At 41.8% G+C, this 26,662-nt stretch overlaps 1 protein-coding gene across 1 annotated transcript in view; it reads right to left on the bottom strand.

Moving 5' to 3' along the window:
* Positions 1 to 15,259: 15,259 nt before the first annotated feature.
* LOC119658446 overlaps positions 15,260 to 26,662 on the bottom strand; it is a 46,621-nt gene continuing 35,218 nt past the window's right edge. Inside the window, exon 2 of the mRNA XM_038065850.1 lies at positions 15,260 to 17,999. Within this exon, the coding sequence (XP_037921778.1) occupies positions 16,323 to 17,999 (1,677 nt within the window). The 3' untranslated portion in view covers positions 15,260 to 16,322. The remainder of the gene's footprint in view (positions 18,000 to 26,662) is intronic.

Raw genomic sequence — 26,662 nt, 5'->3', positions numbered from 1 at the left:
TCTTGGCTTCTTCTTCCCATATATCAATATCGTAAGTATAGGCCAGTAGTTGGGTGGGCTTGAAGAGGATTGTGTCTTTCGCATTAACATCAGCATTACGGATTCATTTTCGCAGGGCCAGGTTGGGTAGGTAGGTGGTAGGGCATCCCTTTGTCTTAGACCGGCGTTGATGTTGAATGGTCTCGAAAGTGATCCTGTCTGATCTCGTACATTGGTCAAGGTCAGCCTGATCAGTATTCTGGTTATGTACATTTACCCTGGCTATGCTATCATGGTCGGCCTTGAAGTCGATGAAAAGATGGTGCAACTGATGGCCAGTTCCAACAGTTTTTTCATCGCTTGCCGGGGAAAGAAAATCTGATCTGTTGCTCATTTGCTTGGAGTGGAGCATTTTTGGCATGCGCCGACGATGTTCTGCGTGTATGGGGCTATCCGGTCTCAAGGCAAGATAGTGGAGAACGTCTTATAGATGGTACTCAGCAACGTGATATCTCTATATTTGCTGGACTACACGATATCCCCCTATTTATACATGGGACAGATAATGCCTCATTGCCAGTCGTTAGGCATTGATTCACTGTCCCGCACCTCTGAGCATCAACTGATGAATCACTTGGTGTAGTTGGTCGCCTCCATATTTAACCAATTCGGCTGTAATTTCATCGGCTCCTGGCGATTTATGGTTTTTAAACCGATGAAGTGCACGGACTGTTTCTTCTTCTGTCTTCAGTTGGCAGCACCTTCAACTCGCCGATATTTTGTTTGTTGAGCAATTAATCAAAGTACTCAACCCATTGCTCCAATATGGCTATAGGGTCGGAAACCAGGTCTCCCTCTTTGTCTCGGGAAGATGAGCATTAAGGTGTATATGGATTCATCCTGTTGATTTGTTGGTAAAATTTACGTGCTTGATGCAGTTGCTCCCTGTAGTTTTCGAATGCACAGATTTACTGGTTCTTCCATGGGCGGCCTCTAAAATAGTTATCGGAGATGAATCCTGCTATATCCAGCACGACGCGAAAACGAAACGCCAGAATTCGGAATGGCACACAATTAATTCTCTTCGTCCGAAAATTATACTTCTGATCTTTTTGATAATTGTGTTGTCATTCACAAGGGGTTTTTACTCTTGGACAAATCCTAAATACGCAGTTTTACGCGGTGAGACATCGCTAGTTCGTAGAAGCTCTACCACGACATTGCGGCGGGCCACACAGCCATGTTTGTACGGGAGTGGCTGATTCGGTATGGGGCTGCTAGGTTGCCTCACCCCCTATAGCCCAGACATGGCTCCACCCGATTGTTTTTTCTCTCCTCACCTGGAAGGAATCACAAAGAACCAACGTTACATCTGGCGTGTGGAAGTACAAGGATCTTATTATGCAAACTATTAAGATTTTATAATAATATGAGCAATCAATTATTTTTTATTGTAATAGAATCAGTGCTATTACTTATTGATCACGACGAATTTTCCATTTTCCTATAAATCTCTAAAGTATAATATTTTTTTGGGAGCAGGTTTCAGTATGAAGGTTATTTTGGGGACTAGATGTCGCTTAGGGGTATCATCCTGATTTCCTTTTTTTCGCATTTTTGGGCAGATAATTTCGGAGAACGGCTTCTTTAATTTAAGTGACATCTATAATGGTGCAAGGTTGTTATTTCATATATGGATCCTTAATACTATACTCGTATGCCAAATTATTCATTTTAAACACGATCTGAGTATCATATTTCTATGGCTTAGGATCTAGTCAGTTGTCAATATTAATCTTCCTATTCTAGTTTAGCTTTTATCCCGCTCGATATCGGGGTCGGCTCGTCTGGATTTGGTTTGCCACTTTTCTCGATCGTAAGCCTATTTGGGGTAGAGACGAAGGCTAAATCACCATTGATTATATAAAGCTATTGCTGTTCAGGCCACTTTTAGCTAGCCAGTTATCGTCTGCGCGAATTACTTGACCTCTCTCAATTTTTTCATGATGGATGAAACCTCATATCAATCGCAAATATTTCGCATTTCGAATGTGATCATCATAGCAATCCTCGAAATCAAAATTAAATCTGAAAAATATCACAGATCAGACACATTGATCTAATAGATCTTGCAGACAAAAGCTGGAAATATAATAAAATGCGCACGAGACAGCTCCGATCCGCACGCAATGTACAATGAAGATTTCAGGTCGGCAATGTTCGCTCCACGTCGGCAAAGTTCGTTCTTATGACATATTATGCCATTTGCAGTTTGGCGGTGCATTTTATGTCATGAAAATTACATGCCACTAAGAGTGGACTTCAATTTTTTGAATGGTAGTGACGAGACTAATCCAAGTGGCATTAATTATTAGCACTTGCAACACAAATACTGCCTTTCACAGTTCTCAAAACGAATTTGTTCAAATTAATTTCATTGAAAAGTAACTGTTGAACGAAAACAGATGGAAGTAGCTCCTTTTCATATAATCGCAAAGCAGGCAGCGTCTGATGAGTTGCCTCTGCCCTGGATGAAACCGTTAGTCATCTTTCTTTCTACTTTTTACTTGACTGCTATGCCTAAAACGCGACGTCCATGGATCAAAAAAGTGAGAGTAAGTTGTTCCCCATCTGGTTCGGTCCAACATCAAGTAGATGTGGACTTAGGATCATTCTCATCTTAAACAAAAAATAGAACAATAGAAGACTGTAGCATTGTTTATGGATTGCGCTGAGGTTTATAGGACTATATTATCTCTTCCCTTTTCACGTTGCTATGAGAATGGCTTCAATCGCCAATCGGACCGATTCTGTGGCAATATGGGATTGAAAAACATTTTTCCGATTGACTGATAAACGTATAACCCATTCTCTAGGGCGACTCCTTTACATAGTACAGGCAGCTAGGGAACTGTCTTCTAATCAACTCTTCTACGGCGCCTGACCCGTAGTTCTTCGTTCGAGATTGCCTCGGGTCAGAGAATTTTGATTGCACGTTGGAAACGGGTGTTAGTGAGCAGTCCTAATGCAACCGGTAGCATCGAGTTCGGTGCAACCATCAGCAGAAAGAACGCTACCAATTGATCGACGTCTTCAATATTCTGTTCATTCATGCAGATAGGAGGGGTGCGTTGATCTGTCAGACTGGGAACCTTCGTTTTGTTGGCATTTACCGTCAGCGTGGCTCTGTTTAACTCGTTTTCCAAATCCATACCTGTGAGAACAAACAAATGTCAAGGGAAAATGTCATGGCCCATTGAAGTCCTCTCACGTCACCGATGACTAGAAAGAATAATATCGAGAACACAATACGGTCCAGCTGAAATCAGTTATATGTATGCCGCTCTTAATTTCTCCGGAGTGTTCCTCCTGTGAACACCATTTCAGATACATTCCCTGTTGATACTGCCGAAAGCCTGATCACTATCTATGAAGAAGAGATGAAACAGCATCCAATCTTTTCAAAATAATGGGCCGAGTGTTGATGTGGTCAGTGCAGCAGGGTACAGAACGGAAATCAATCTACTCTCCATCGTACCTATTAACTAACTATTATTTTTATGGTAGCAGAGAAGGTTACCATTTTTCGGAATCCTAAAGATCAATCTCTTCTTTCATTCACTGAGAAAAGTATTTGCGTATAAATGGAAGCAGCAACTTTTCACAAATTGCAGCGGCTACAAGGAACTGAGGGGAAGAAAATGACTCTTACCATCTTACCTCACATAACCCCCGAATGTATTGCCTCTACCGCTGCAGTTGGTGCATGCGAGTATTCTGAGCCTCCATACATCGTCGTCACACTTCGAAAGTCTTCCGAATATTCGAGATTAACAAATTGCTGGGTGACAAATCTTTATCCCTTTCAGTCGCCTTTCACGATAACTCGAGAATATTTTAAGTAGATTTTAAACCCCCAGCTCATAAAGGACTCACTAACTCAGCGCGACAATAACTTCCATGGCTACATACTATGATATTAGTCCGAGTGAAATTTACCTTACGGACTCCCTGAGATGCGTAGGTGCTACGCGCCCACTCAGACTGTAGTGACTCTTTCCTCCTCCTTCTTAAAACAGGCTTGAGATCGTCTGTAGACGAGCCCTTTAACACGTTGACCTGTATTAAATTGGACTTACTGTCCTCCTATCACCCCTAATTTCTTCGAATATCATTTTATTTATTGACAAGAAATTTTGTAGATTTTTTGGAACTATGGAGCTCTGTGGATGCAGTAGATGGCATCTCTTCAAGTTGAGTGTAAAAGAGCTTTCCAAACATATAAAGAGGGAGTGTAGTTTGTTTTTCAAATATAACCATTTGGCGTTACTTATAAAGATATAAGTAAAGTAAAGACTCCTCATCAAGCAAACACACAAAGTATGAAAAAAAGTCACGATGATGCCCCTATATGACATCTAAACCTCAAAGTACCTTCCTTTTTATTAAATTTTGGAAGTTGTAAGTTCATCATAGAAGCATAACAGCTATAATATAGGCCATGACACAGGCCACAATAGTGGATAATTTGATAGTAACCCTAATGCGGAGTAGATCAAAGTTGTTTCGTTCGCGCAAATTTATTGCACCCTAAGACATCGTGGAAAGCGATTCATCATCATCAACGGCGCAACAACCGATATCCGGTCTAGGCCTGCCTTACTAAGGAACTCCAGACATCTCGGTTTTGCGCCGAGGACCACCAATTCGATATCCCTAAAAGCTGTCTGGCGTCCTGACCTAGGCCATCGCTCCATCGTCTTCTTTTCCTACCATAGATATTGCCCTTATAGACTTTCCGGGCTGGATCATCCTCATCCATACGGATTAAGTGACCCGCCCACCGTAACCTATTGAGCCGGATTTTATCCACAACCGGACGGTCATGGTATCGCTCAGATTTCGTCGTTATGTAGGCTACGGAATTGTCCATCCTCATGCAGGGGGCCAAAGATTCTTCGGAGTATTCTTCTCTCGAACGCGGCCAAGAGTTCGCAATTCTTCTTGCTAAGAACCCAAGTCTCCGAGGAATACATGAGAACTGGCAAGATCCTTGTCTTGTACAGTAAGAGCTTTGACCCTATGGTGAGATGTTTCGAGCGTTTTGTAAGCTAAAATAGGCTCTGTTGGCTGACAACAACCGTGCGCGGATGCAAATACAATCGTTGTGCATCCAAATATTCTTACACGAGAAATCGCCAAAACGTTTTTTAGCTGAAGCATCGATTGTCCCGCCTCCGATTGGTTTTTCTTGTACTTACTGCAAGAGTAAAGAGTTTCGCAATTTCTCATCACTCAATGCAACTGTGGTTAGGATTTCTGGTAAAATCCTTCCAAACTTCGCGCTTAAGCACACAAGGAGCTTTGCCCGCGATATGGGCACAAACACAATCACCATGAAACTCTTACAAGGCGGCCAACCACAAATATCCGAGCCGAAAACACATCCCCAGGAATGGTACCAGATAATCTCTGGTCAGACTTCGTGGCAAGAGTCACTTTAAAGATTCGGGTCTGATCGCCATACTAGGCCTCAGAGTGATTATAGCGTTTTCCGGTGCCGCCACTTAAAGGATCGCCTACTTACGTTCCAGCAGCCCGAAATAACAGGCTTACTGGATTGTGTATGGTCGGTTTTGTAGGTACTTTTGACTCCATGGGTGACCATGACAGTTTTAGGTTGTTTTCAGAGGATTAAGCCTTGTTCTTGTTTAGGGATTAGATGTGTAAACGTAAACTGTAGTATAGATGAATGTACTCTTTGATAAACTGATCGAAACCTCGGGCGTCCGTATTATGCATCGAATAACTGGTTAAGCAATTCATTCTTCGATTTGCAAACTAAGAAGTAGAAAATGAATAAAAACGACGGCAATAACTTACCGATAAATACCAGCCCAAATCAACACTTCATGATATGCGGAAGTTAAATGAGAATCCACTTCAGCATGTTCTTCAGGGAATTGAGTCAATCCAAACACGTTCGTATATTCAATTATTATTCTCTAGACAGTTAATGGAAAGAAACACCCCACCATTGTTCCAACGTGTGGTTTTTGCTTACCTGGTGTTGCTTAGCCATAAAGAAATAACATTCTCTCTGCAGGTTTGTCTCACCTGACTATGCGCAGACTGTGAATGTCAGATTCTTTCATCTTTTGGTATGAGCCCGGCCTCACTTCTTGTTTGACCGTTGAAATAGAAATGGTCAATTGCCTCTTTTTCATCGCGAAAGAAGTCTATATCAATCATCAGCACCGAATTCGTTTCATTTTATTCCTCATCATTCGAAATTTACACGGGCCAGAACCCTTCTGTGGAATCGGAAACGGTTTCATGGCTATGAATCTAAGAAATGAAGAGGAATGATTGAGGGAACTATACTGGGCGGGCCTAGCAGGGTGCTTATTGGGGGATACGACCCAATACGCACAAAGGATTGGGAATTCTCAGTCGTCATTGTCGGTTAAACTATCACCTAGGGAAGCTAGGGATATCTACGGACACTGCCTGCAGGTTTTGTGAGGAGTATGACGAAACCTCTATACACGTCCTGCGACAGTGTCCGGCAGTTGTGCAAAGTAGGTCGAGGCATCTGGGAGAACACTTAATACCAGATGCAAAGTAGGGGAAGTAGGGAGCATATTAAAGTTCCTGACGGTTATAGGCCTGCTTGAGATACTATGATCAATAGGTGCACTATTACCAGTAAAAGGGGCACAATAGTTCTTTAAGGACGCGGTACGACTTTCCCTTAACAGAATAATAATAATAATAATCACTCGAAAAACGTGACCTTCCTCTTATTTCGTCCGTTTTTTATACAACAGTGCCAATATAAGTATAAGAATAATTGACTCTCTGACCAGATGAGGGGGAGCTGGGAAAGGGTCCCTTTGAGCCGGGAATGTAAGTTTCATCGGAGAAAGTGGTAGTAGGCATTCCGAATAATTTTGACCCCTGGCTTCGTTTTCCTGCATAATTCACACCCCGGGCCCAGATTTTCATACTGCGGCACTGTTGACGGACATATGTTCATGTCAGAAATCTACTCCAAAGATCTTTTTAAATTTTCGTCTTCTCCCAGTCTTCTTGCCATTAAATTGTAAGAAACTAACAGCAAAAAAAAGCTGAACCTAATCGCCGGGTATCCAATAAAAGTGTAGAAAATTACGTCAAGATCGTTTGAATGTTAGTTATTACTCCAAGTGTTTTTCGATAGAATTCTACACCAAGATTTTATTAATCGCTTTTTAGTGGGTAAGTGGGTAAAGTCTGTGTCCTATCGAAAACGAATGCACCCCGCAATTTCTGTTCCTTCAGGGTTTCTTCATTTCCACTAATTTTATGCGATTTTTATACGCAATCTTGCTATTAAGGGATTGCGTTGTTTGGTTTGGTCATTACTGTAGAGAGAGAATGTTCTAGGTTTGAACAAGAATTTCAGATTTCAGGATACAGGCCATCCATTAGTTCGGAAACCACGTGAATGACTGGTTTCAGTAACCACCATTCGGATAGGAAGCAATTTTTCGAATTGTCAATATCTTGTCAGGAAGAACTTCCAGCTCCATGTTTGTAGGTAAAGAAAGAGCATCACACAGTCACTGTTATTACCATTACGTTTTCCTGCGACGACCATAAGTACGTACCACTAAGATTTGACGACCTGTTAAAAAGATCCACTCTGGATTTAGTATGTCGGCCCATACAAAACAGTATTTTTGTTGGATTTATATTCTATGTACATTGTGGGTGTGCCCTCATATGAAGAAACACATGTTAGATCGAGATGATTAACACGTTTACGAATTTTTATCGCAGAATTTCAGATCCTGCGTTTGGATGGGAAATTTTCAAGACATATGAACGAACAAGATTTGTAATGTCGGTTCTAATAAATATCAGCGTGCCCATTAGTGGAAACGGTAGTATTTCCTTTTAGACTGTAGATTGGCGTCATTATTCTCATGAATTTCTCTCCTATGCTTAGAAACTCTAGAATACGCATTGCTCACAAACTGAGAAGATTCTATTGCGACCCATCATTCGTCATAACTTCGGCGGATGGTTGTTCATCCTAGCTATTGAAGACTGATAGAAATATATTAACATGACTAGGTATTTCCGTATTGTCCTCAAGTGAAATACTGGAAATTCCTTCCAAAATTACTAACTGTAACCAATGCACCATTCAATATTTTATGATATTAAGGTAACAAAGAAGCAAGAATTTCAACCCTCCTGGTGCCATTGATTTCTCAATTAATTTTCATTCAAACTGCACGATTTTGGTCTCGATTTTTTCTTTTTTTCATCTCAGTGCCCAATTTGTGCATTTTGTTTATGAAGTTTATGTTTCTCACTCAAGATTGTATTTATATTAAATACGAACGACAAACCAAAAGCATTTTGTAATTAGCAATATAATTCCGAGTAAAGTATATCAATGTATTGTGGGGCTGTCCCAATATTTTTTTCTTCGCTTTCGACGGAGTAGTGTAAAGCTTCAACGCAGCAGAAATTCAAGGTTTAAAAATAACGATTTACTGGTCACAGTTATTCTAAATAATTTATCGAAAAAACTTAGGGAAGAAAACAGGAAACGAATGCAGTGTTAGTTTTTATACTTAGCTTTGCGTGGTTTAAGTGCCGATATACTTTACGAAATTACAGTGGCTATAGATGTATCTCATGTAATACGCGTAAGCTTGACGATTCATACTTTTCTAATATTATTATTTATTAGATAGCTTTAAACGAATTCATTTTATATAACTACATTTAAGCGCGATGTTGTAGAGTTAGGTTTTAAGACATTTTTTGAAAATTATATTGCTACATTCATCACAATTATGCGTCACCAGCTATTGCTATATAAATATATTTAAATTTTGTATAAAGAAAAATTAAAAAGCGTTAATTATAAATACGATGTGTTAGCAAAATAATAAATGAGGTAGCTCTGAAGTATAGGAAAGAATATTTTAAGGTGATATGAGTCTGCTTTAGTTGTTAAGTGTAACTTTTAAAAATCACATTTGATTTAGTGGTAATAAATGAAATTTGTATGGATGTTTTAGAATTTGTGTTTCATATTTCAGACTGATGATACCCTTGGGGATCGGTAGATAGTTTCGAAGATAACCTTCTTCAGCTCTCATCGATGTCACACGTGTTTTTATTCCCTGATTTTGTCATTTCTTTCCCTCCGTTTCTGTAAAGTGTCGAGTTCTTAGGCGCTGTTCTGTGTTATCATTAATGTTCTAAATCGCTATATGGTTGGCAATTACATCGTCCTATGGCTTTCGCATAGATCAATTATGAATTTCTATCCTTTCGTTTCAGCTGTGTAATTAGCATCCCACCTAATCGTACCTTTGCTCCTCTGCACACACAGTGCCGTTAAAAAACGAATGCATTTTTAATCTTTATATTTGTTTTTGTTGCATATTCATGTTCTATAAATAGAATTAAATTTATAAATTTCAATTGAAAAGGTTTCATTCATTATTGCCATTTTCGTCAATTTTTTGGGCGAACAAATGTGCTCAAAGCAATTTAGTTAGTATATTGTTGATTTCTTGTTGTTAGAAAGCAATTGCTAGAGAAACTTAAGCCCTTTGTTATTAAAGTGGTACAAAAAGGCCCTAGTCAGGGAGTAGATGCTAAGGAATTCAGCATCTTGTAATCCGATTTCGTAATGTGATCCCTGTTGCAAGGAAAAAGGGTAGCGGTCATCCAAGGAAATCAACTGAGACCCAGGGCCGTCTGTTTGTCCGTATTGTGTGAAAAGATTCGTTTAAAATGGCGTCCTCATCTTGCAGATTAGGCCGATAACTCGTGGAAGTTGGTCGTCAGAGTTTTTCACATAAGATGTACACAAAACCTTGACACCCGAAACGCCGAGCTCCCGGCATTCCGAGTTGTTATAATATATTACAATATAAAGAACTGATGGAAACAATTTAATTGCGAGAATCACAAGTTACTCATTTCAAAACCTAGTTTCCGTTTTCTAACGGACTTTCTCGCATCAGCTCTTATTCTAGGATGAATATTCTCCTGCTAGAGGCACCTACTGATATATTTTAAAAGACAACAAGTCGAACCGCCGCAAGCTGGACGCTTCGGGTATAAAGATTTGTTGTTCATATTTTGTGAGAAACTTCCTATGCACGTTTTCCCATCCCTACAAAGCTAAAAATCGTCTTAGATTACGTGTGAAATATAAATTTTTTACCTTTTATAACTTTGTTAATAACAGTTGAAATTGTGTATTGTATCATCATTTCATTCATAATGGCACCAAATTTTGCATTGGTAGGATGAACTTAAGGGAGATTTTCGGGTAAATTTCTAAAATATACTAGTATGGTATTATTGTATTTTGAGGCCTAGATATTGATAGATGCATTGTATTTTTTTTCAGCTTTTTCGGTTGAATAGCTTCTGAGAATGGGACTTGTTACACTTTTCGGGGCACACATTTTGAGCCCTCACTCCCCTATGTTTCACCCAATATCAGAAATAAGATTAGTTTCGTAAAGTACTGATAGCGTCCTCTCATTTGATACCCCACATAACTACACCCCCCTTTCGGTATGAGGAGCTTCTCCCCTGAAACTCAATAGAAAATGGCGCCACTTGCTATGACAAAGGGATTCACCGACCACATGTTCTCACCAAATTTTGTGACAATAGCTCAGCCGTTTCCGAATAAATCGGGTGTGATACACAGCCATTGAATCGATTCTAATAAGTGTGTGAAACAAAATCTTAACAAATCGTCAAAAAAGTGTCACAAAATTCAACCTGGGAAACGCCTCCTGAACCAACACCAACAGCTCTACTACCAAACTCTATCTCCACCTCCACGTGGTGATCGCTTCTTTATGAAAAACTGCAGAAGGATGAACGCGAGTCTCCCGCGCCTAAAAACGGGAAAAGAGTACCAACTGGTCCTCCAAGTTGGGGGTTGGGTAGAACTGACAACCCTACACGGAAAACTGATGTTAAGAAGCCACGAAAGGAGCCTCGAACAGGATGGATTTTACAACGACGAACCGGGCAACGACAACGGATTAACGATTTGCGGATTTTCTCATGGAACGTGCGCTCCCTGTACAGACCGAATGCTGCCGAGCAGCTAGCCGATACCCTGTCACAATATAAGGCTGATGTAACAGCGTTGCAAGAGATGCGATGGAAAGGGACCGGTTCCCTGGAGAAGAGCCGCTACACCATATATTATAGCGGCCACCCCTCTGACAATCAGGTGAGAGTGAATACTGAAGCCATTCACACCACAGCCTTCCGCGACACCTATAAGAGGGATGGATGCCGCAATAACCGCAGTCACCAGAGGTCCTGGAGATGAACCATCAGCAAATGATCTTTACAACCACCTGAAGAACGTTATCATGGATACGGCCACAAAGATATTTGGCCCAGCCGCAAAAAAGTCGGAACGGTTGGTTTAACGATGAATCTTAACTAGCTACGGAACGGAAGAATGTCGCATACCGAGTAATGTTGCATTCTCAAAGAAGACGGGCACGCGCGCAGACTTATCACGAACTCCGTCCAGTGGAGAAGCGACTTCACAGACGGTAAAAGGAAGCCTGGGAGAACAAACAAGTCTGTGAACTAGAAAAGTACAGGGAGCAACTGCACCAGGCGCGGAAGTTTTACCAACAAGTCAGCAGGATGAAGCCTTATACACCTCGATGCTCATCCTGCCGGGACAAAGAGGGAAATCTGATTTCCGACAGAATGGGCATATTGGAGCGATGGGTTGAGTACTTTGATGAGCTTCTGAACAATCAGAACATCGGCGAGAGCCAACTGAAGACGACGGACAAATATTGCCACCATCAAGTATAGGAGAAACAGCCCGTGCAATTCATCGGCTAAAAGATCATAAGTCGCCAGGAACCGATGGAATTACAGCTGAATTGGTTAAAAATGGAGGCGACCAGTTACACCAAGTGGTTCATCAACTTGTGCTCAAGGTATGGGACAGCGAATCAATGCCTCACGATTGGCAACGAGGCATTATCAGTCTCATACATAAAAAGGGAGATATCACACAGTGCAGCAATTATAGAGGTATCACGTCGCTGAGTACCATCTATAAGATATTCTCCGCTATCTTGCTAGGCCAGATAGCCCCATACGCCCAGAATACCCCATTGGCGAACTTGATGCCAAGGTCGGACCTGGCCACGATGGTCTTCCAAACCTCTTTTTGCTTAAAACTGGTAAGTCCATCTCACTTCCCCTATCTCTTATTTTCAACAAAAGCCTTGAAGAGAATCATTTTCCCAGCTTGTGGAAAGAGGCTCTCATTATCCCCATTCACAAAAGTGGTGATCGTTCGCTTGCCGAGAATTACCGTCCCATTTCCCTCCTCTCCTCCTGTTCCAAAATCCTGGAAAGATATGTCAGCGACTGGTTGTCCGCCCACTTTGGCCATCACATAGTGAAAGAACAGCACGGCTTCGTTAAACGTAGGTCCACTGCCTCCAACCTGCTTGACTTTACCAATTTTGTCGCCATATGTCTAAATTCACGGCAAGAAGTGCATACCATTTACACTGACTTCGCGAAAGCCTTCGACACTGTAAATCACAAGATACTTCTATCCAAACTCTCGTTCCTAAACGTTCCCATACCACTTGTTTTATGGCTTGCCTCTTACCTTTCCAACCGATCCTGCCGCGTCTCTTTTGACGGCTGTACTTCCCGCTCCTTCTCCCCCTCTTCTGGCGTCCCACAGGGGTCTATTCTGGGTCCTTTGCTATTTTTATTCTTTATTAACGACCTTCCTCCCCTCCTTACTTGTCTCTGTTTGCTCTATGCAGACGACCTTAAGCTGTTTTCCGCTATATCGAGCCTATGGACTGTGTTTCCCTTCAGAATAACCTGGACACTCTGGTTCGTTGGTGCTCGACCAATGGTTTAGCGCTAAACGTCAGAAAGTGTCACTCTATGTGCTACTCCCTAAAATCCTCACCCACTTCTTTCTCCTACTCGCTTGACGGACATTCCTTATCCTGCTTAAATTCCACTCAAGACCTCGGAGTCACTTTCGACAATAAGCTCCGCTTTGACACCCATTGCTTCGATGTCATCAATCGAGCAGCAAAATTGTCAGGCTTTATTCTTGGCTCCTCCTCTGATTTTGACTCCATCCAACCCTCCTTAGCTCTCTTCAATTCCCTTGTGAGGAATGTGATTGTCTTGCCCTTGAAAATGTGCAACGTAAATTCACCCGTTCTCTCTTCTTTAAGAAAAGCTTCCCTCGTGTGGATTATCCCTCCCGCCTCCGTTTTCTAAACCTTCCCTTTCTACAACAGCGTAGATCCTATCTGGATCTATGCACATTCTTTAAACTTTCCTCGGGCCTGATGGACTGCTCCGCCGCTGACGAGATCACCTGTCGTCCTGCGTCTTATGACACACGTAACGCAGATATTTTCAACGTGCCCTTCGCGGAGCTCGAAGTCTATTTTCATTCCCCGATTCCCAGGCTTTGCCGTAATTATAATGCAAAACAGCTTGGTCCTTTTAACTTCCCTACTTTAAGTAATTTTAAACGTAGGATAAGTTTTTTACTTTCTCCTCCTCCTCCTGAGGACAATAATTAATTGGAATTCTATCTGTTTGTTGTCCGTTAATTAAATAAATAAATAAACATCATTGGCCCATACCAAAGAGGCTTCACTCCAGGCAAATCAGCAACAGATTAAATTTTCTCTCTGCGGTAAGCGATGGAAAAACTGTTGGAATATGGACACCAGTTGCACCATCTGTTCGTCGACTTTAAAGCCGCCTCTGATAGCATAGCCAGGGTAAAATTGTACATGGCCATGAGACAATTCGGTATCCCGACGAAATTGATAAGATTGACTAGGCGACCTTGACCAATGTGCGAGGCCAGATAAAAGCAGCAGAATCACTCTCAAGACCATTCGACATCAACAACGGTCTAAGACAAGGGGATGCCCTATCATCCGTCCTCTTTAACTTAGCCCTCGAGAAAGTGATCCGTGATGCTGAGGTAAATGCAAGAGGTACGATCCTATGCTCACGATATCGACATCATGGGAAAAACGACCCGAGACGTACAAACTGCCTTCATCCAGATCGGGCTGGCGGCGCGAGATCTTGGGCTGCACATTAATGAAGGCAAGACAAAATATATGGTGGCAACGTCAGCTCCGAAAACCCACCAACCAACAACACCAAACCGCACTTGTCAGACGGGAAGAATAAGGATAGGAGACTACAACTTTGAGACCGTTGATAATTTGTCCTATTCCTTTGTCGAAAATCACAACAGATAACAGCTACAATGATGAAATCCGCGCACGGTTGTTGGCAGCCAACAGAGCCATTTTCAGCTTACAGAAACTGTTCCTGCTCAATAGGTTACGGTAGGCGGGTCACTTAATCCGTATGGATGAGGATGATCCCCCCGGAAAGTCTATAAAGGCAATGTCTATGGTAGAAAAAGAAGACGAGGCAGACCCTGCCTGAGATGGAGCGATGGCGTAGGTAGGCACGCCAGACAGCTTTTAGGGATATCGAATTGGTGGACCTCGGCGTAAAACCAGGATGTCTGGAGTTCCTTATTAAGGCAGGCCTAGATTGCACACCGGTTGTTGCGCTGTTAATGATGATGAAGATCTATTTTTCGTCAATCATTAGTTGACAAGAGTTTCAAGTTTTTTACTTCAATAACTTAATCGTTGCTAATGACATTTGTTGTGGATTATTGTTGTAAAAATAATAAATGTATATACATTTTGATCCTACTACTTAAAATTATTATCTGAAAACAAACGTGAAACAAATTTCATCCAACGAAAAATTATTACGTAAGTGGCACATGAGACCTTCCGATAAGGGGACTGATATATGTAAGTCGTCGATGTTCACACGGTAACTGATTTGTATGCCATGCAAATATTTACGATGCTTGCAAAACCGCAGGTACATTTAAAGTACTTTAATTTATTTCTTTTCCCAATTTGATTTAGCATGGATCCCATTCACCTAATTTAGGGCTGAAAGAAATCCGCGGGCAACTATGGTATATTGCGGAGTAAATTTTCGTTTATCTGCAGCTAAACGCAGCGGAAAATAGATTCAAATGATACAGGATAATTAATGTGCCATAAATTGGAATAGTGAGGCCATTGAAGGAATGTGAAATTGGTCCGAGGACGGAATGCGTGCCCTCGATTCATTATGACTCTTCAATTCTATAATAAACGAAACAAAAGTTTTCCTTTTATTAATTATTTTATTTTTCATATTTACAGAAGAGCAGTAAAATTATAAAATATAGAAATGCAAATAAGTACATGAGAATATACGTTTACCACATCGTAACGATTATTGGCACTTCAATATGAGATGAGAACAAATCCAACAATGGCTGTACAATTTCGGAAAGAATATAAAACGAAGCCGTTGGCTCTTTATTATTACTTGATACCCTCCTAGAGCATGTGCACATTTTCGTTTCTTTTCCCTACTATGAATGTAGTATCTTATCGAATCTAGGCAGCTTTAAGGAATGTTAATATAAGACTTTATTTTGTTAAATTGTAAAGTATGTATATAATTATCACAATGAAGGTCATTCCGTGCACTAGATTTTTCAATTTTTCTCTCTCTAATTGTTTGCTCTGAATATGGCTTGTTGATTTTTCACTTATGGCATTATTTTCGCTAGAAAGTTACATTTTAGCTGTATTTAAATAAGAAAGTCAAGTGGTTTGAGCAATTTTAAATGTTCAAAAATTTCGTAAATCATTCGTTTTTTATCTTTGGTCTAAATGTATTTGAAATTTGTCGTTATTTAGGCGAGTTCGTGCTTTCTTGTGTCGTCATTCGAGTATGAATATCAAAACTAAGAAGGCGTTTTCGATTTCCAATGAGCGGATTATGGAGAAGCAGGACAGCGATATTTGCGATACATTACTCGCATTAGATTTTATCAGCCTTACAGAGGAAAATACGCGGCTAACATTCAAATTATATAATTAAGGATTTGTGACTTGCGTTTGTTATCGACAATGGCGGATACAAAAAATCCGAGATAATTTTCCTAATAGTATGAGCACCGCATGCTATTGCGAACTGTTGTTGCTTGCCACATGAGGAAGTCATTTTTATGCCCACAGGAGATTCAATTGCAAAATCAATTTATTACTGAAATGTTAAAATATCTGAGAACATATAAATCTTCCTAATCCCGTATTCACTGTCTATATAAACTCTATCGCATTATTCACCCCGTTGCACCTTCATTTTCTAAAAATTTTGAATTAAACTCTTTTCGGTCGGCTAACAATTGCATACTTCAAACCATTGTATGATCTATGATCCAGAGGTAGGTCCTCTGTAATCATGGTCGTTGAAATACTCTTCGTTGTTGTTGTGGTTACAATTGTATTCGTTGGGACTTGCGGTCCTGGAATGCTTGATTTTCTTAACACGCCATATCCTAGGTAACTATCGTCAGCTAATCTACATGGTTGCATGTCAGGATTCTCGATCAGTTCATAGTCATTTGGCACGGGAGGTGCCGAGTTCTGTTTTTTGTATTCTGGTTGCGCAATTCGAACTATCGATTTGTATTGATTGGAAGTGCCCTTGCTGTTAGGCGGCATGAAGTCCAAGCGGTCATATTGGTTTGCATCATTTTCATCGATGAGAGTGATGTTATGACTTGTCTCCCCCCGTTGCGATTGAGTCCTTTGCCAAGCGAATTCTTTGAGGTCGTCATCGGGATTGATGTGCTCCGTATGTTTCACTTCGCTAATGCCAAGTGTTTTCCATGCGTCAGTTATCGTTTCGATGCTCTCGTAGTCTGCACTCCCATTTAGTTTCTTACTTTTGTCATTTCGATTGGGTAGGTTTGGAGGTTTATTGGTGCAAGCATTCGCAATCAAATTGGGGTCAACAGTTGATTTTGAAGAATTCTGGGGAGTATTCAAGACAACAACGGAACCAAGTGACTTTGAACTGTCGCTGGTAATTGAGACCGGCTCATATTTTTGAGATTTATCGTTGGATTGTTGTTGCAGTGGTTTGAGGTCCTTCCTGGGAGGCTTAGCGGGAATGTGCTTCACAATCGGAAGGCTGACGGATGAACTGCTTGAGACGTTATTCAGTGAGTCATTCGATGACAGGAACTCCCGAATCGAACTGCAACTCTGATTCAGTGATGCGCTAGTTGAATCAAGATCATTATGGGTTAGAGGATTCGGGGAAGGAGGCAAAGGGCTTCTCGAGCCAGCCTCCATTGATAATGCTGCACAGAGTTGGTTTTCCCCACAATCCAGACTATTCAAGCTCTCTCCGCTGATCAGTTTCTTCATCGACTTCATTTTCGACGACATACAACGGAATATTTCCCTAGGGTTTGTATGATCCAACATGAATTCTCCCTCCCCTGTATCACATTTTCTTCCAGCTTCAAAGGTGAAATTTCCATTGCGATATCCGTATTTTCTAATATAACGATATGGCCATTTGGCGACTATAATGCTAAGATCCTCGCTTGATTTGAGTTGCAGTTCCGTGGCGGTTAAATGCAGTATGTACGTTTTTGGTTCTAGGTTACAGCGAATTGTCGTCTCGGACGGAATTAGTTTAATTGAGAATAGTCCATCACCAAAGGAGCTGCAGTACAAGTCGTTGTGCTCTTCGATTACAGTGTTACGATTCAAAGTCCCACCACCTTTATCCCGGAATGCGACCGATTGCAGGGCAGTGATCCACTCTTTGAGATCTTCTTCGTTGAGAGCATTCAATGTTAGCGTTCCAGTCTTTTTGACTATTTGAATTGAATTTGCAGGTGCGGGTTCTTGTGTAATTTTTACACAATCTTCCAGAGTTATGATTTTAGGATTCTTATCGTCCTTGGATTCACATATTTCGAGACGTTCAATACCATGTCGACTTGATTTGAATAGCAGACAGTATCGTTGGCCAGATTTCTGAAAGTATAAAAGAAAAAAATCACATGAGCGGGCGAATCGTTATCACATAAGGTTTAATGTGCACAAATGAAAATATCATGGGTTGATATGGCCTCTCATGACCTTTCTCAACATGTGTTACCAAAAGAGTTATGACTGGATTTAGGTGATTTGGTGATGTAAGGCCTATTTCGTTGCAACTCGAAAGGTATGGTAGGCGTGACAAGAATCTCGTCATCTCGTTTCCCTTAATCTTAAAACATTCACGTTCATTGACATCTGCGCTCTGCAAGAAACCCGATGGTCTGGTTCCAAAAGCTGCGACATTGAACGCGAACGCGGTAAAAATGGCTACAAACTTCTCTATTTTGGTAACCCACACACTCAATATGGTGTTGGAATTGCCATCTCAGAGGATTTCCGTGATGCCATTAAAGAAGTCGAACGATTTGATGATCGGCTGATGAAGCTCACCATTATATCAGCTGATCGCACTATTCACTTCTTCACCGCGTATGCACCACAGACAGGCCGACCTGATGCCGAGAAAGATGCCTTTTGGCAACTTCTCGATGAAAAGACTTGTCACGTGCCTGCTGACGATTACATAATCATTGCCGGCGACCTTAATGGTCATGTGGGTGAAAAGGCAGACGGTAACAGGTGCCATGGAGGAAAGGGGTTCGGAGCGCGCAATGAAGGTGGCGAGCGTATAATCGATTTTGCGGACACCCATGACCTTGTACTTATGAATACATGGTTCATCAAACGATTGTCTCATCTTCCCACATTTTATAGTGGGAACAATAAAACGCAAATCGACTATATTCTCATAAGACGTCAACATTTTACCACTGTCACTGATTGCAAAGTCGTTCCCTATGAGACCATCGCACCTCAACATCGGCCGTTGATTGCTGTCCTGCGAATTAAGCCACCGATAAAACGGCGTGAGGAACGCACTGGCCCGCCGCGCATTAAATGGTGGCGATTTGGTGAGAAGAACGAAGAAACGGTCTCACTCATACGACTGCCAACCATTACGAATGTGGAAGAATCATGGAACCAAATGAAAGACACGATCCACAAAGCGGCCTCTGCAACCCTCGGGGTCACCAAGCCGGGTAAGCGGTACATCAACCGAGATACTTGGCTTTGGAATGATGATGTTGAAATGAAGGTCCGTGAAAAGAAACGCCTCTACCACAAATTTCTCGACGATAAAACGCCTGCTAATTGGCAAATTTATAAGAATGCCAACCGGGAAGCAAAGAAAGCGGTCGCTGTCACCCGAGCGAACCATTTCAAAAATCTTTACGATAAACTGGACACTCGGGATGGCGAGAGAGATCTGTACCGACTTGCTAAAAGCCGTGATGAACGCACACAGGATATCGAACACTTCTGTTGTGTTAATGACAAGAACGGTACTTTGCTTACTGATCGTCGAGCCGCCACGGATAGATGGCGAGAATACTTCGAGCAGATTTCAACTGAAGAATTTGCTCATCCTCCACTTCCACAATCATTGCCGACATTTGGAGCAGTTCCACCAGTCAGCGCAACTGAAGTCGAGGAGGCAATAAAACAAATGAAATCGGGGAAAGCAACAGGACCTGACGACATCGCATCTGAGCTCTGGAAAGCAAAGAGCTGGGACCCAACACCGTGGCTGAGTGAATTCTTTAACCGGGTTATTCAGGAAGGAAGAACACCATCTGACTGGCAAGAAAGTACCACTGTTCCAATATGGAAAAAGAAAGGTAGCCCAGCAGAATGTTCAAATTACCGTCCGATCCGGTTACTTTCCCATACCATGAAGATTTTTGAACGCATTCTTGACAACCGTATTCGCGAAATCGTTGAAATAACCGTGAATCAAGCCGGATTTGTCAAGAACTGCGGAACTACTGACGCAATACACGCTGCGCGGTTACTCATGGAGAAACACCGTGAGAAGCATCGCCCTCTTTACATTGCCTTTCTGGATCTAGAGAAAGCGTTTGACCGTGTACCACACGAACTCATCTGGTATGCTTTACGACAACACTTCGTGCCAGAAGAACTCGTGCGCTGGGTTCAATTGCTCTACCACGATCCGAAAAGTAAAGTTCGAAGTATGGCGGGTGTATCAAAACCGCTTCGTGTCTCTGTTGGAGTTCATCAAGGAAGTGCCCTCTCACCACTCCTCTTTGTCCTTGTTATGGACACCGTCACACGGGATATTCAACGTCCAGCGCCCTACACACTGCTTTATGCAGATGATGTTTTCCTAGCGTCTGATAGCAAAAATGATCTCGAGCAACTTGTTCAAAAATGGAATGAACGCCTCATGCAACACGGTCTCAGATTGAATTTAAACAAAACTGAATTTTTGACGACCGATCCCCATGAAACAGGCACAATCACTGTCAGCGGCAGTGATCTGCCCAGAACTGAGCGATTTAAATACCTCGGGTCAACGCTATCAGCCAATGGAGAACTGCGTTATGAAATTGCTTCACGCATTAACGCAACCTGGATGAAGTGGCGTTCCACAACTGGTGTCCTTTGTGATCGACGTATCAACGAACGTCTCAAATCTAAAATTTACCGCAATGTTGTCCGTCCAGTCGCTCTCTATGGTTCTGAGTGTTGGCCGACCATAAAAGACAATGAACGGCGTCTCGCGGTAATGGAGACGAAGATGCTACGTTGGACTAGTGGCGTCACACGTTTAGATCACATCCGAAATGAGGATATCCGCGATCGTTATGGGGTTGCACCGATCGTGGAAAAGTTGCGAGAGAGGCGTCTTCGATGGTATGGTCACGCAATTCGTGCAAACGAGAATTCACTTGCAAAGATTGGTCTGAACATCGAAGTCGATGGTAAACGACCAAAAGGCAGACCTAAGCAACGGTGGCTTGATACGCTGGATGGGGATCTGAAAGCCTCGAGATTGCACCCAGATCAGGCATTCGATAGAGCCAAATGGCGAAGCCGATCACGACGAGCCGACCCCGCTTGTGAACGGGACAAAGGCTGAAGAAAAAGAAGAAGATTCACGTTCATTGCAAAATACGGTTACTTTCTTCACTTTTTAAAACGTAGTGAAAATTATCGTATTTGAGAGGATGGGCATGATCTCACAACGACTAAGCTTAATTATCCCACAAGAACTTATTGGAAGCCTTTAGTCTGACTTGATGAGTTTTTCAATCGCGTTAGGAGGATATAACACCATTTGAGTAGTAATATATCAGGCTGTTCAAATATCGAAAAAAGGCAGGCTATTGCATACTATGAAGATTTTTGAGCATATTTTTGACAAACACATGCACGACAACGTTGAAGTTACCGTGAACCAAGTTGAGTTTGCCATGAACTCATCTGGTACTATAACAGCTTATGCCAGAGGATACTGAATTATGATGCTCTACCTCGATCCAAAGAGTTTAAAGTGAGATAAATATATCAAAATCGTTACGTGCTTCACCTGGTATCTACCAAGTAAGGGCCTTTTCGTCACTCCTTTTCAGGGACATCGTAATACTTAATATCCAATTTTCAGCATCGTATACATGAAACAGCGGCAGTGACCGGTCCAGAACTAAACGATTTAAATATCTTCGGTCAACGCTATTAGTCAATGGAGAACTGCGTTATGAAGTTTCTTCACGCATTAACGCAACCTGGATGAAGTGGCATTCCACAACTGGTGTTCTTTGTGATCGACGTATCAACCAACGTCTCAAATTTGAAATTTACCGCAATGTCATCCGCCCTGTTCCTCTCTATGATTCTGAATGTTGGCTTAATACAAAAGTCAATAAACGGCATCTTGCGGTAATGGAGGCGAAGATGTTGCATTGGACTAGTGGCGTGACACGTTTTGATCACATCCGAAATGAGGATATCCGCCATCGATATGGGGTCGCGCTGATCGTGGAAAAACTGCGAGGGGCGTCTTCGATGGTATGGTCGCGTAATTTGCACCAACGAGAATTCACTTTCCAAGATTGGTTTGAACATCGAACTCGATAGTAAGCGACCAAAAGGCCGGCCGAAACAACGGTGGCTTTATACGCTGGATAGGGATTTAAAAGCTTCGCGATTCCATCCAGATCAGACATTTCATAGAGCCAAATGACGAAACCGATCACGACGAGCCGACTCCGCTTGTGAACGGGACGAAGGTTGAAGAAAAAGAAGAAGCAGCGTATACATCGCTTTAGACATAACAAAGCCGATCTCGAGCGACCCATTTCAACTTGGAATGATCGCCTCATGCAGCGCGGCCTACCATATGACTAAATCTGAACAAAACAGAGTTTCTGACAACCGATCGCAATGACCTGTCCAAAACGTATCAGATCGTTCAAGTTGAACTACAACATGAAATTGCTTCACGTGCGAATCCAACCTGGATTAAATGGCGATCCATAATTTGCGCCCTTTGCGATCGATGCATTAACGAATCTCTTAAATCGAAAATTTACTACAGCATTGCTTGTCGTATCACCCTTTACGATTCAGACTACTGATCGGCCATTAATGGAGATGAAGGCATTATGATTGATCAGCGAAATACCTTGCGATAATCATGAAATTAGGAAATTTCCGATCGAGGTGGCTGTGTACCCACCATGGAGAAGATGCGATCGTATAGTCATGTAATCCGCACTAATAATAACTCCCTAATTAAAAGCGGTCTGAACGTTTAAATAGGTAGTAAACTACCCAAATACCGACCAAAACAGCGATAACTTCTTCGGTTATGTGCCGTTTTTCCGACTTATTTTATAAGTAAAAAAAAAAGACAAATTTAATTGTTTTCAATGCCGAATAGTGAGTTTTTTATTCCTCATAAACCGATATTTCGAGAACCAGTTATCTTTTTCCTCAGTGGGCTTTTGTGTCATCGGTATTTCGACGACCAGTTGTCCTCTTCCCAATGAGTTTTTGGATTACAAAACAACTGGTCCTCGAAATACCGGTACATGAGCGATGAGTTGATACGCTATATGATGATCTCAGAGCCTCTCGGTTTCATCTAGACTAAGCTAAGACCAAGAGAAGAAGAAGATCACGTGCGAAGTATTGTTTGGTAGGGACAATAATCTATTAAGTTATACTTTAGCGATGGATTTCGGATGGAAGGTTTCGCAGATGCGTAGATAGCGGCTGAGCTACACGATGTAATTCGTCGTTCTGCACGTAGGTATATCTCTTTTCTTGCAATTTGTGTTCTGGATTGAAGTATATTGCAGAATTTATTGTTTGCCAGTTGGGAGTGAAATTTCCAAAATATATCCAACAAAACCAGAAACGGGTGTATTTCGGGAGCTCTCGTCTTCAGTGCTGTTTCCCCTAATAATAGTATTGATGATAAAATACAAAATTGGCGAATTTCGCTTTGGAATTTAAATTCATCAGAGATTTTGCTTTGCATTATTATATGTGGCTCTTAAAGCAGCTATCAGCTCCTTCGGAATGCCTACTTTTCTTGACGCTGCCTAAACTTGGCACACTATTTACCAATGATCCGAATTGTGGTTGGTATAAGAGGATCCAGAACGGAAATCAGCCTAATCTTTGTCGATCAAGCTTCCCATGTGTCTTTGATGTTTTTCAGGATTATATAAGCTATTATTATTGTGGCAGGAGTGTTTCCTGCACATCACATACACTCCCAATTGTCGCACTGAAGATGGGCAACCTGCTTGGGAATCATAACGATGATGCTTTTCCCTTTTCTCCTTACTAAGAAGGAACTTAGATTCTCAGGATTTACGAAAGTAGGGAAGTAGCAATTCTACAGATTCTGTAGGGGCTGTAGGGAACAGTTCCGCGAGAAGATCATCAAGCCCAGTTTGAGAGCGTTAATAGCAAAGATAATTTTGCTTCTGTGTGAAGGAGCACTTCGTGTCATATCATCCATAATAACTTGACCAGATGTCTAAGGATTAAGAATCGTCAATCACAGGATCAGCGAAAGATATACGACCACTTGTAAATTCTTTCGTGTTGTATATGGCAGTGAAAGATTCTGGTGCATTCACTGGTGAAATTCCCTTTGTCGAGGCGCAGGCGATAATGGAATTCCAACGCGTCGTGCTCAGCAGCGCTCGCAGTGATCAACAGAGCTTTAGTGTCATTGTCTACCTTCTTTAGTCTCCCACCCCGCTCTGCTTATCAGCCCCATTCATGGGTCCCCTAGACTCTCACGCCTTACATAAGGGTTAGTATAGTAAAAAACCTTCATTGAAGACACAGGCTGCAATATAAGCTGCAATCTCAACGATGACGAATCCACTGCATTAGCAGCTGCAGCTTTTTACCATTCGAACCACGATTCCGCGCTGAGTCATATATGAGACGTGGTTGCTTAAACGGCTGTATCTTTCTTAGTATTGCTCCGATTCATCTAAATTTTTCACACAATGTTCTTGAAGTATTCTTCATTTAGAAAAAAATAAAAAAAAAATAAAAAATACAAACGAAAATTTAAAAACGTTGCGCAGTTAGTTTGAGTCTTGAGTGTTTCTCGATCCAGAAAAACGGATCGCAAAATTAAGCTGAGAATTAACTAGACTCCTGTAAGGTCCATCTGTCCACATAGGTGTTTATTTATTTATTGCGTTAGCACAACACACAGAGTAAACTCCAACTACTTATTGTCCTCAGGAGGATGAGAGAGTAATAATCTTATTCTATGCTTAAAACTACTTAAAGGAGTAGTTGTAATACGGCAAAGCTTAGGAATCGGGAAATGGAATTAGACTTCGAGCTCTGCGAAGGGCACGTTGAAAATGTCTGCGTTACATGTATTATAAGACGCAGGACGGCAGGTGATGTCGGTAGTGGCGGAGCAGTGCATCAGACCCGAGGAAAGTTTAAAAAATGTGCATAAATCCAGATAGGATCTACGCTGTTGTAGGAAGGGGAGGTTCAGGGTAATCCAGAAGAGGGAGCGAGTGAATTTACGTTGTACATTTTCAAGGGCAAGACAATCACAGTTACGAGAAGGTGACCAGATCACGGAGCAGTACTCGAGAATATTCTTCCCGAGGGAATTGAAGAGGGCTAAGGAGGGTTGCATGGAGTCAAAATCAGAGGAGGAGCGAAGTATAAGGTCTGACAATTTTGCTACTCGATTGATGACTTCAAGGCAATGGATGCCAAAGTGGACCTTATTGTCGCAAGTGACTCCGAGGTCTTGAGTAGAATTTAAGCAGGGTAAGGAATGTTCATTAAGAGAGTAGGAGAAAGAAGTAGGTGAGGATTTTAGGGAGTAGCACATAGACTGACACTTTCTGACGTTTAGCGCTAAACCATTAGTCGAGCGTCAACGAACCAGAGTGTCTACCTTAGATTGAAGGGAAACGACAATATAGCGGAAAACAGCTTAAGGTCGTCAGCATAGAGCACACAGGGACAAGTGAAGAGGAGGGGAAGGTCTTGGATAAAAAATAAAAATAACAAAGGGCGCAGAATAGATCCCTGTGGGACGCTAGAGGAGGAGCAGAAGGAGCAGGAAGTGCGGCCGTCAAAAGAGACCTGGCAAGATAAGTTGGAAAGGAAAGAGGCAAACCATAAAACAAATGATATAGGAACGCTTAGAGACGAGAATTTGGATAGAAGTACCTTGTGATTTACAGTGTCGAAGGCTTTAGCGAAATCAGTGTAAATGGTATGTACTTCTTGCCGTGAATTTAAACATTTGGCGACAAAGTTGGTAAAGTCAAGCAGGTTGGAGGCAGTACACCTACGCTTAACAAAGCCGTGTTGCTCTTTCACTATGTCGTTGTCAAAGTGCGCGGACAACCAGTCTCTGACATATCTTTCCAAGATTTTGGAGCAGGAGGAGAGGAGGGAAATATGACGGTAATTCTCGGCAAGCTTACGATCGCCACTTTTGTGAATGGGGATGATGAGAGCCTCTTTCCACAAGGCTTACGGAAGTTGAACTGGAAGATGATTTCGGCACGGAGAGGGGACTTAACAGCTATTAGGGAAATTCCATTGTCTTGCCAAGCGCAGCGCAGTCTCTGTCACAACGAAAGATAGAGTAACCTTCGAGGAGCTCGGAATCTAAAATCCTGTCATCCAATCAGGCTTCAGAAATGCAGATGACGTGATGGAATGCTACGGCAGTTTGAAATCCAACAGCTTGGTCCTTAGATCCCTTACATTTTGAAAAAACAATGTAAAGTTGTCAGAATCATTTAAGTTCAGTTCAGTTAAGTTTAAGGCAGGCGGGTGGGTCGGAAATTTTCACGAAGCTTAGTCCTCTGGTAAGGGTTGGCGAAGACCCTCGGTGGCTAAAAGGAAGATTGGACGGTTACATCGAAGTCGTGGGGATACGTCACTTTGAAGGAAGCTATCATTCGATCAGGAGAGCCATCTTTCATCAGCTTCACAAATGAGAAAAGTGACAAAGTTGAGTTGGTTTTGCTTCTGATATAGACCAGAATTTCGTCAGACGTGGTGGAGTACGTTAGCCCCCACACAAATAGCTATTTCAATTGACCCAACCAAACAAACAAGTGCCGAATATGATACAGTGAAGGGTTGTAATACTTGGTTGGAGATGTGAAGTCTTTGTTTTAACGAAGTCCCAAAAACCACATAGAGGAAGTCGATTATGCAAAAAAATAAACCCTTCTAGAAAACCTAAAACCTAAAGGAAACCAGCG

Source organism: Hermetia illucens, chromosome 5 (genome assembly GCF_905115235.1).
Source record: "Hermetia illucens chromosome 5, iHerIll2.2.curated.20191125, whole genome shotgun sequence".
Lineage (NCBI taxonomy): Eukaryota > Metazoa > Arthropoda > Insecta > Diptera > Stratiomyidae > Hermetia > Hermetia illucens.
Note: the sequence above shows the minus strand (reverse complement) of the source record. Positions and strands in the feature narration are given on the sequence as shown.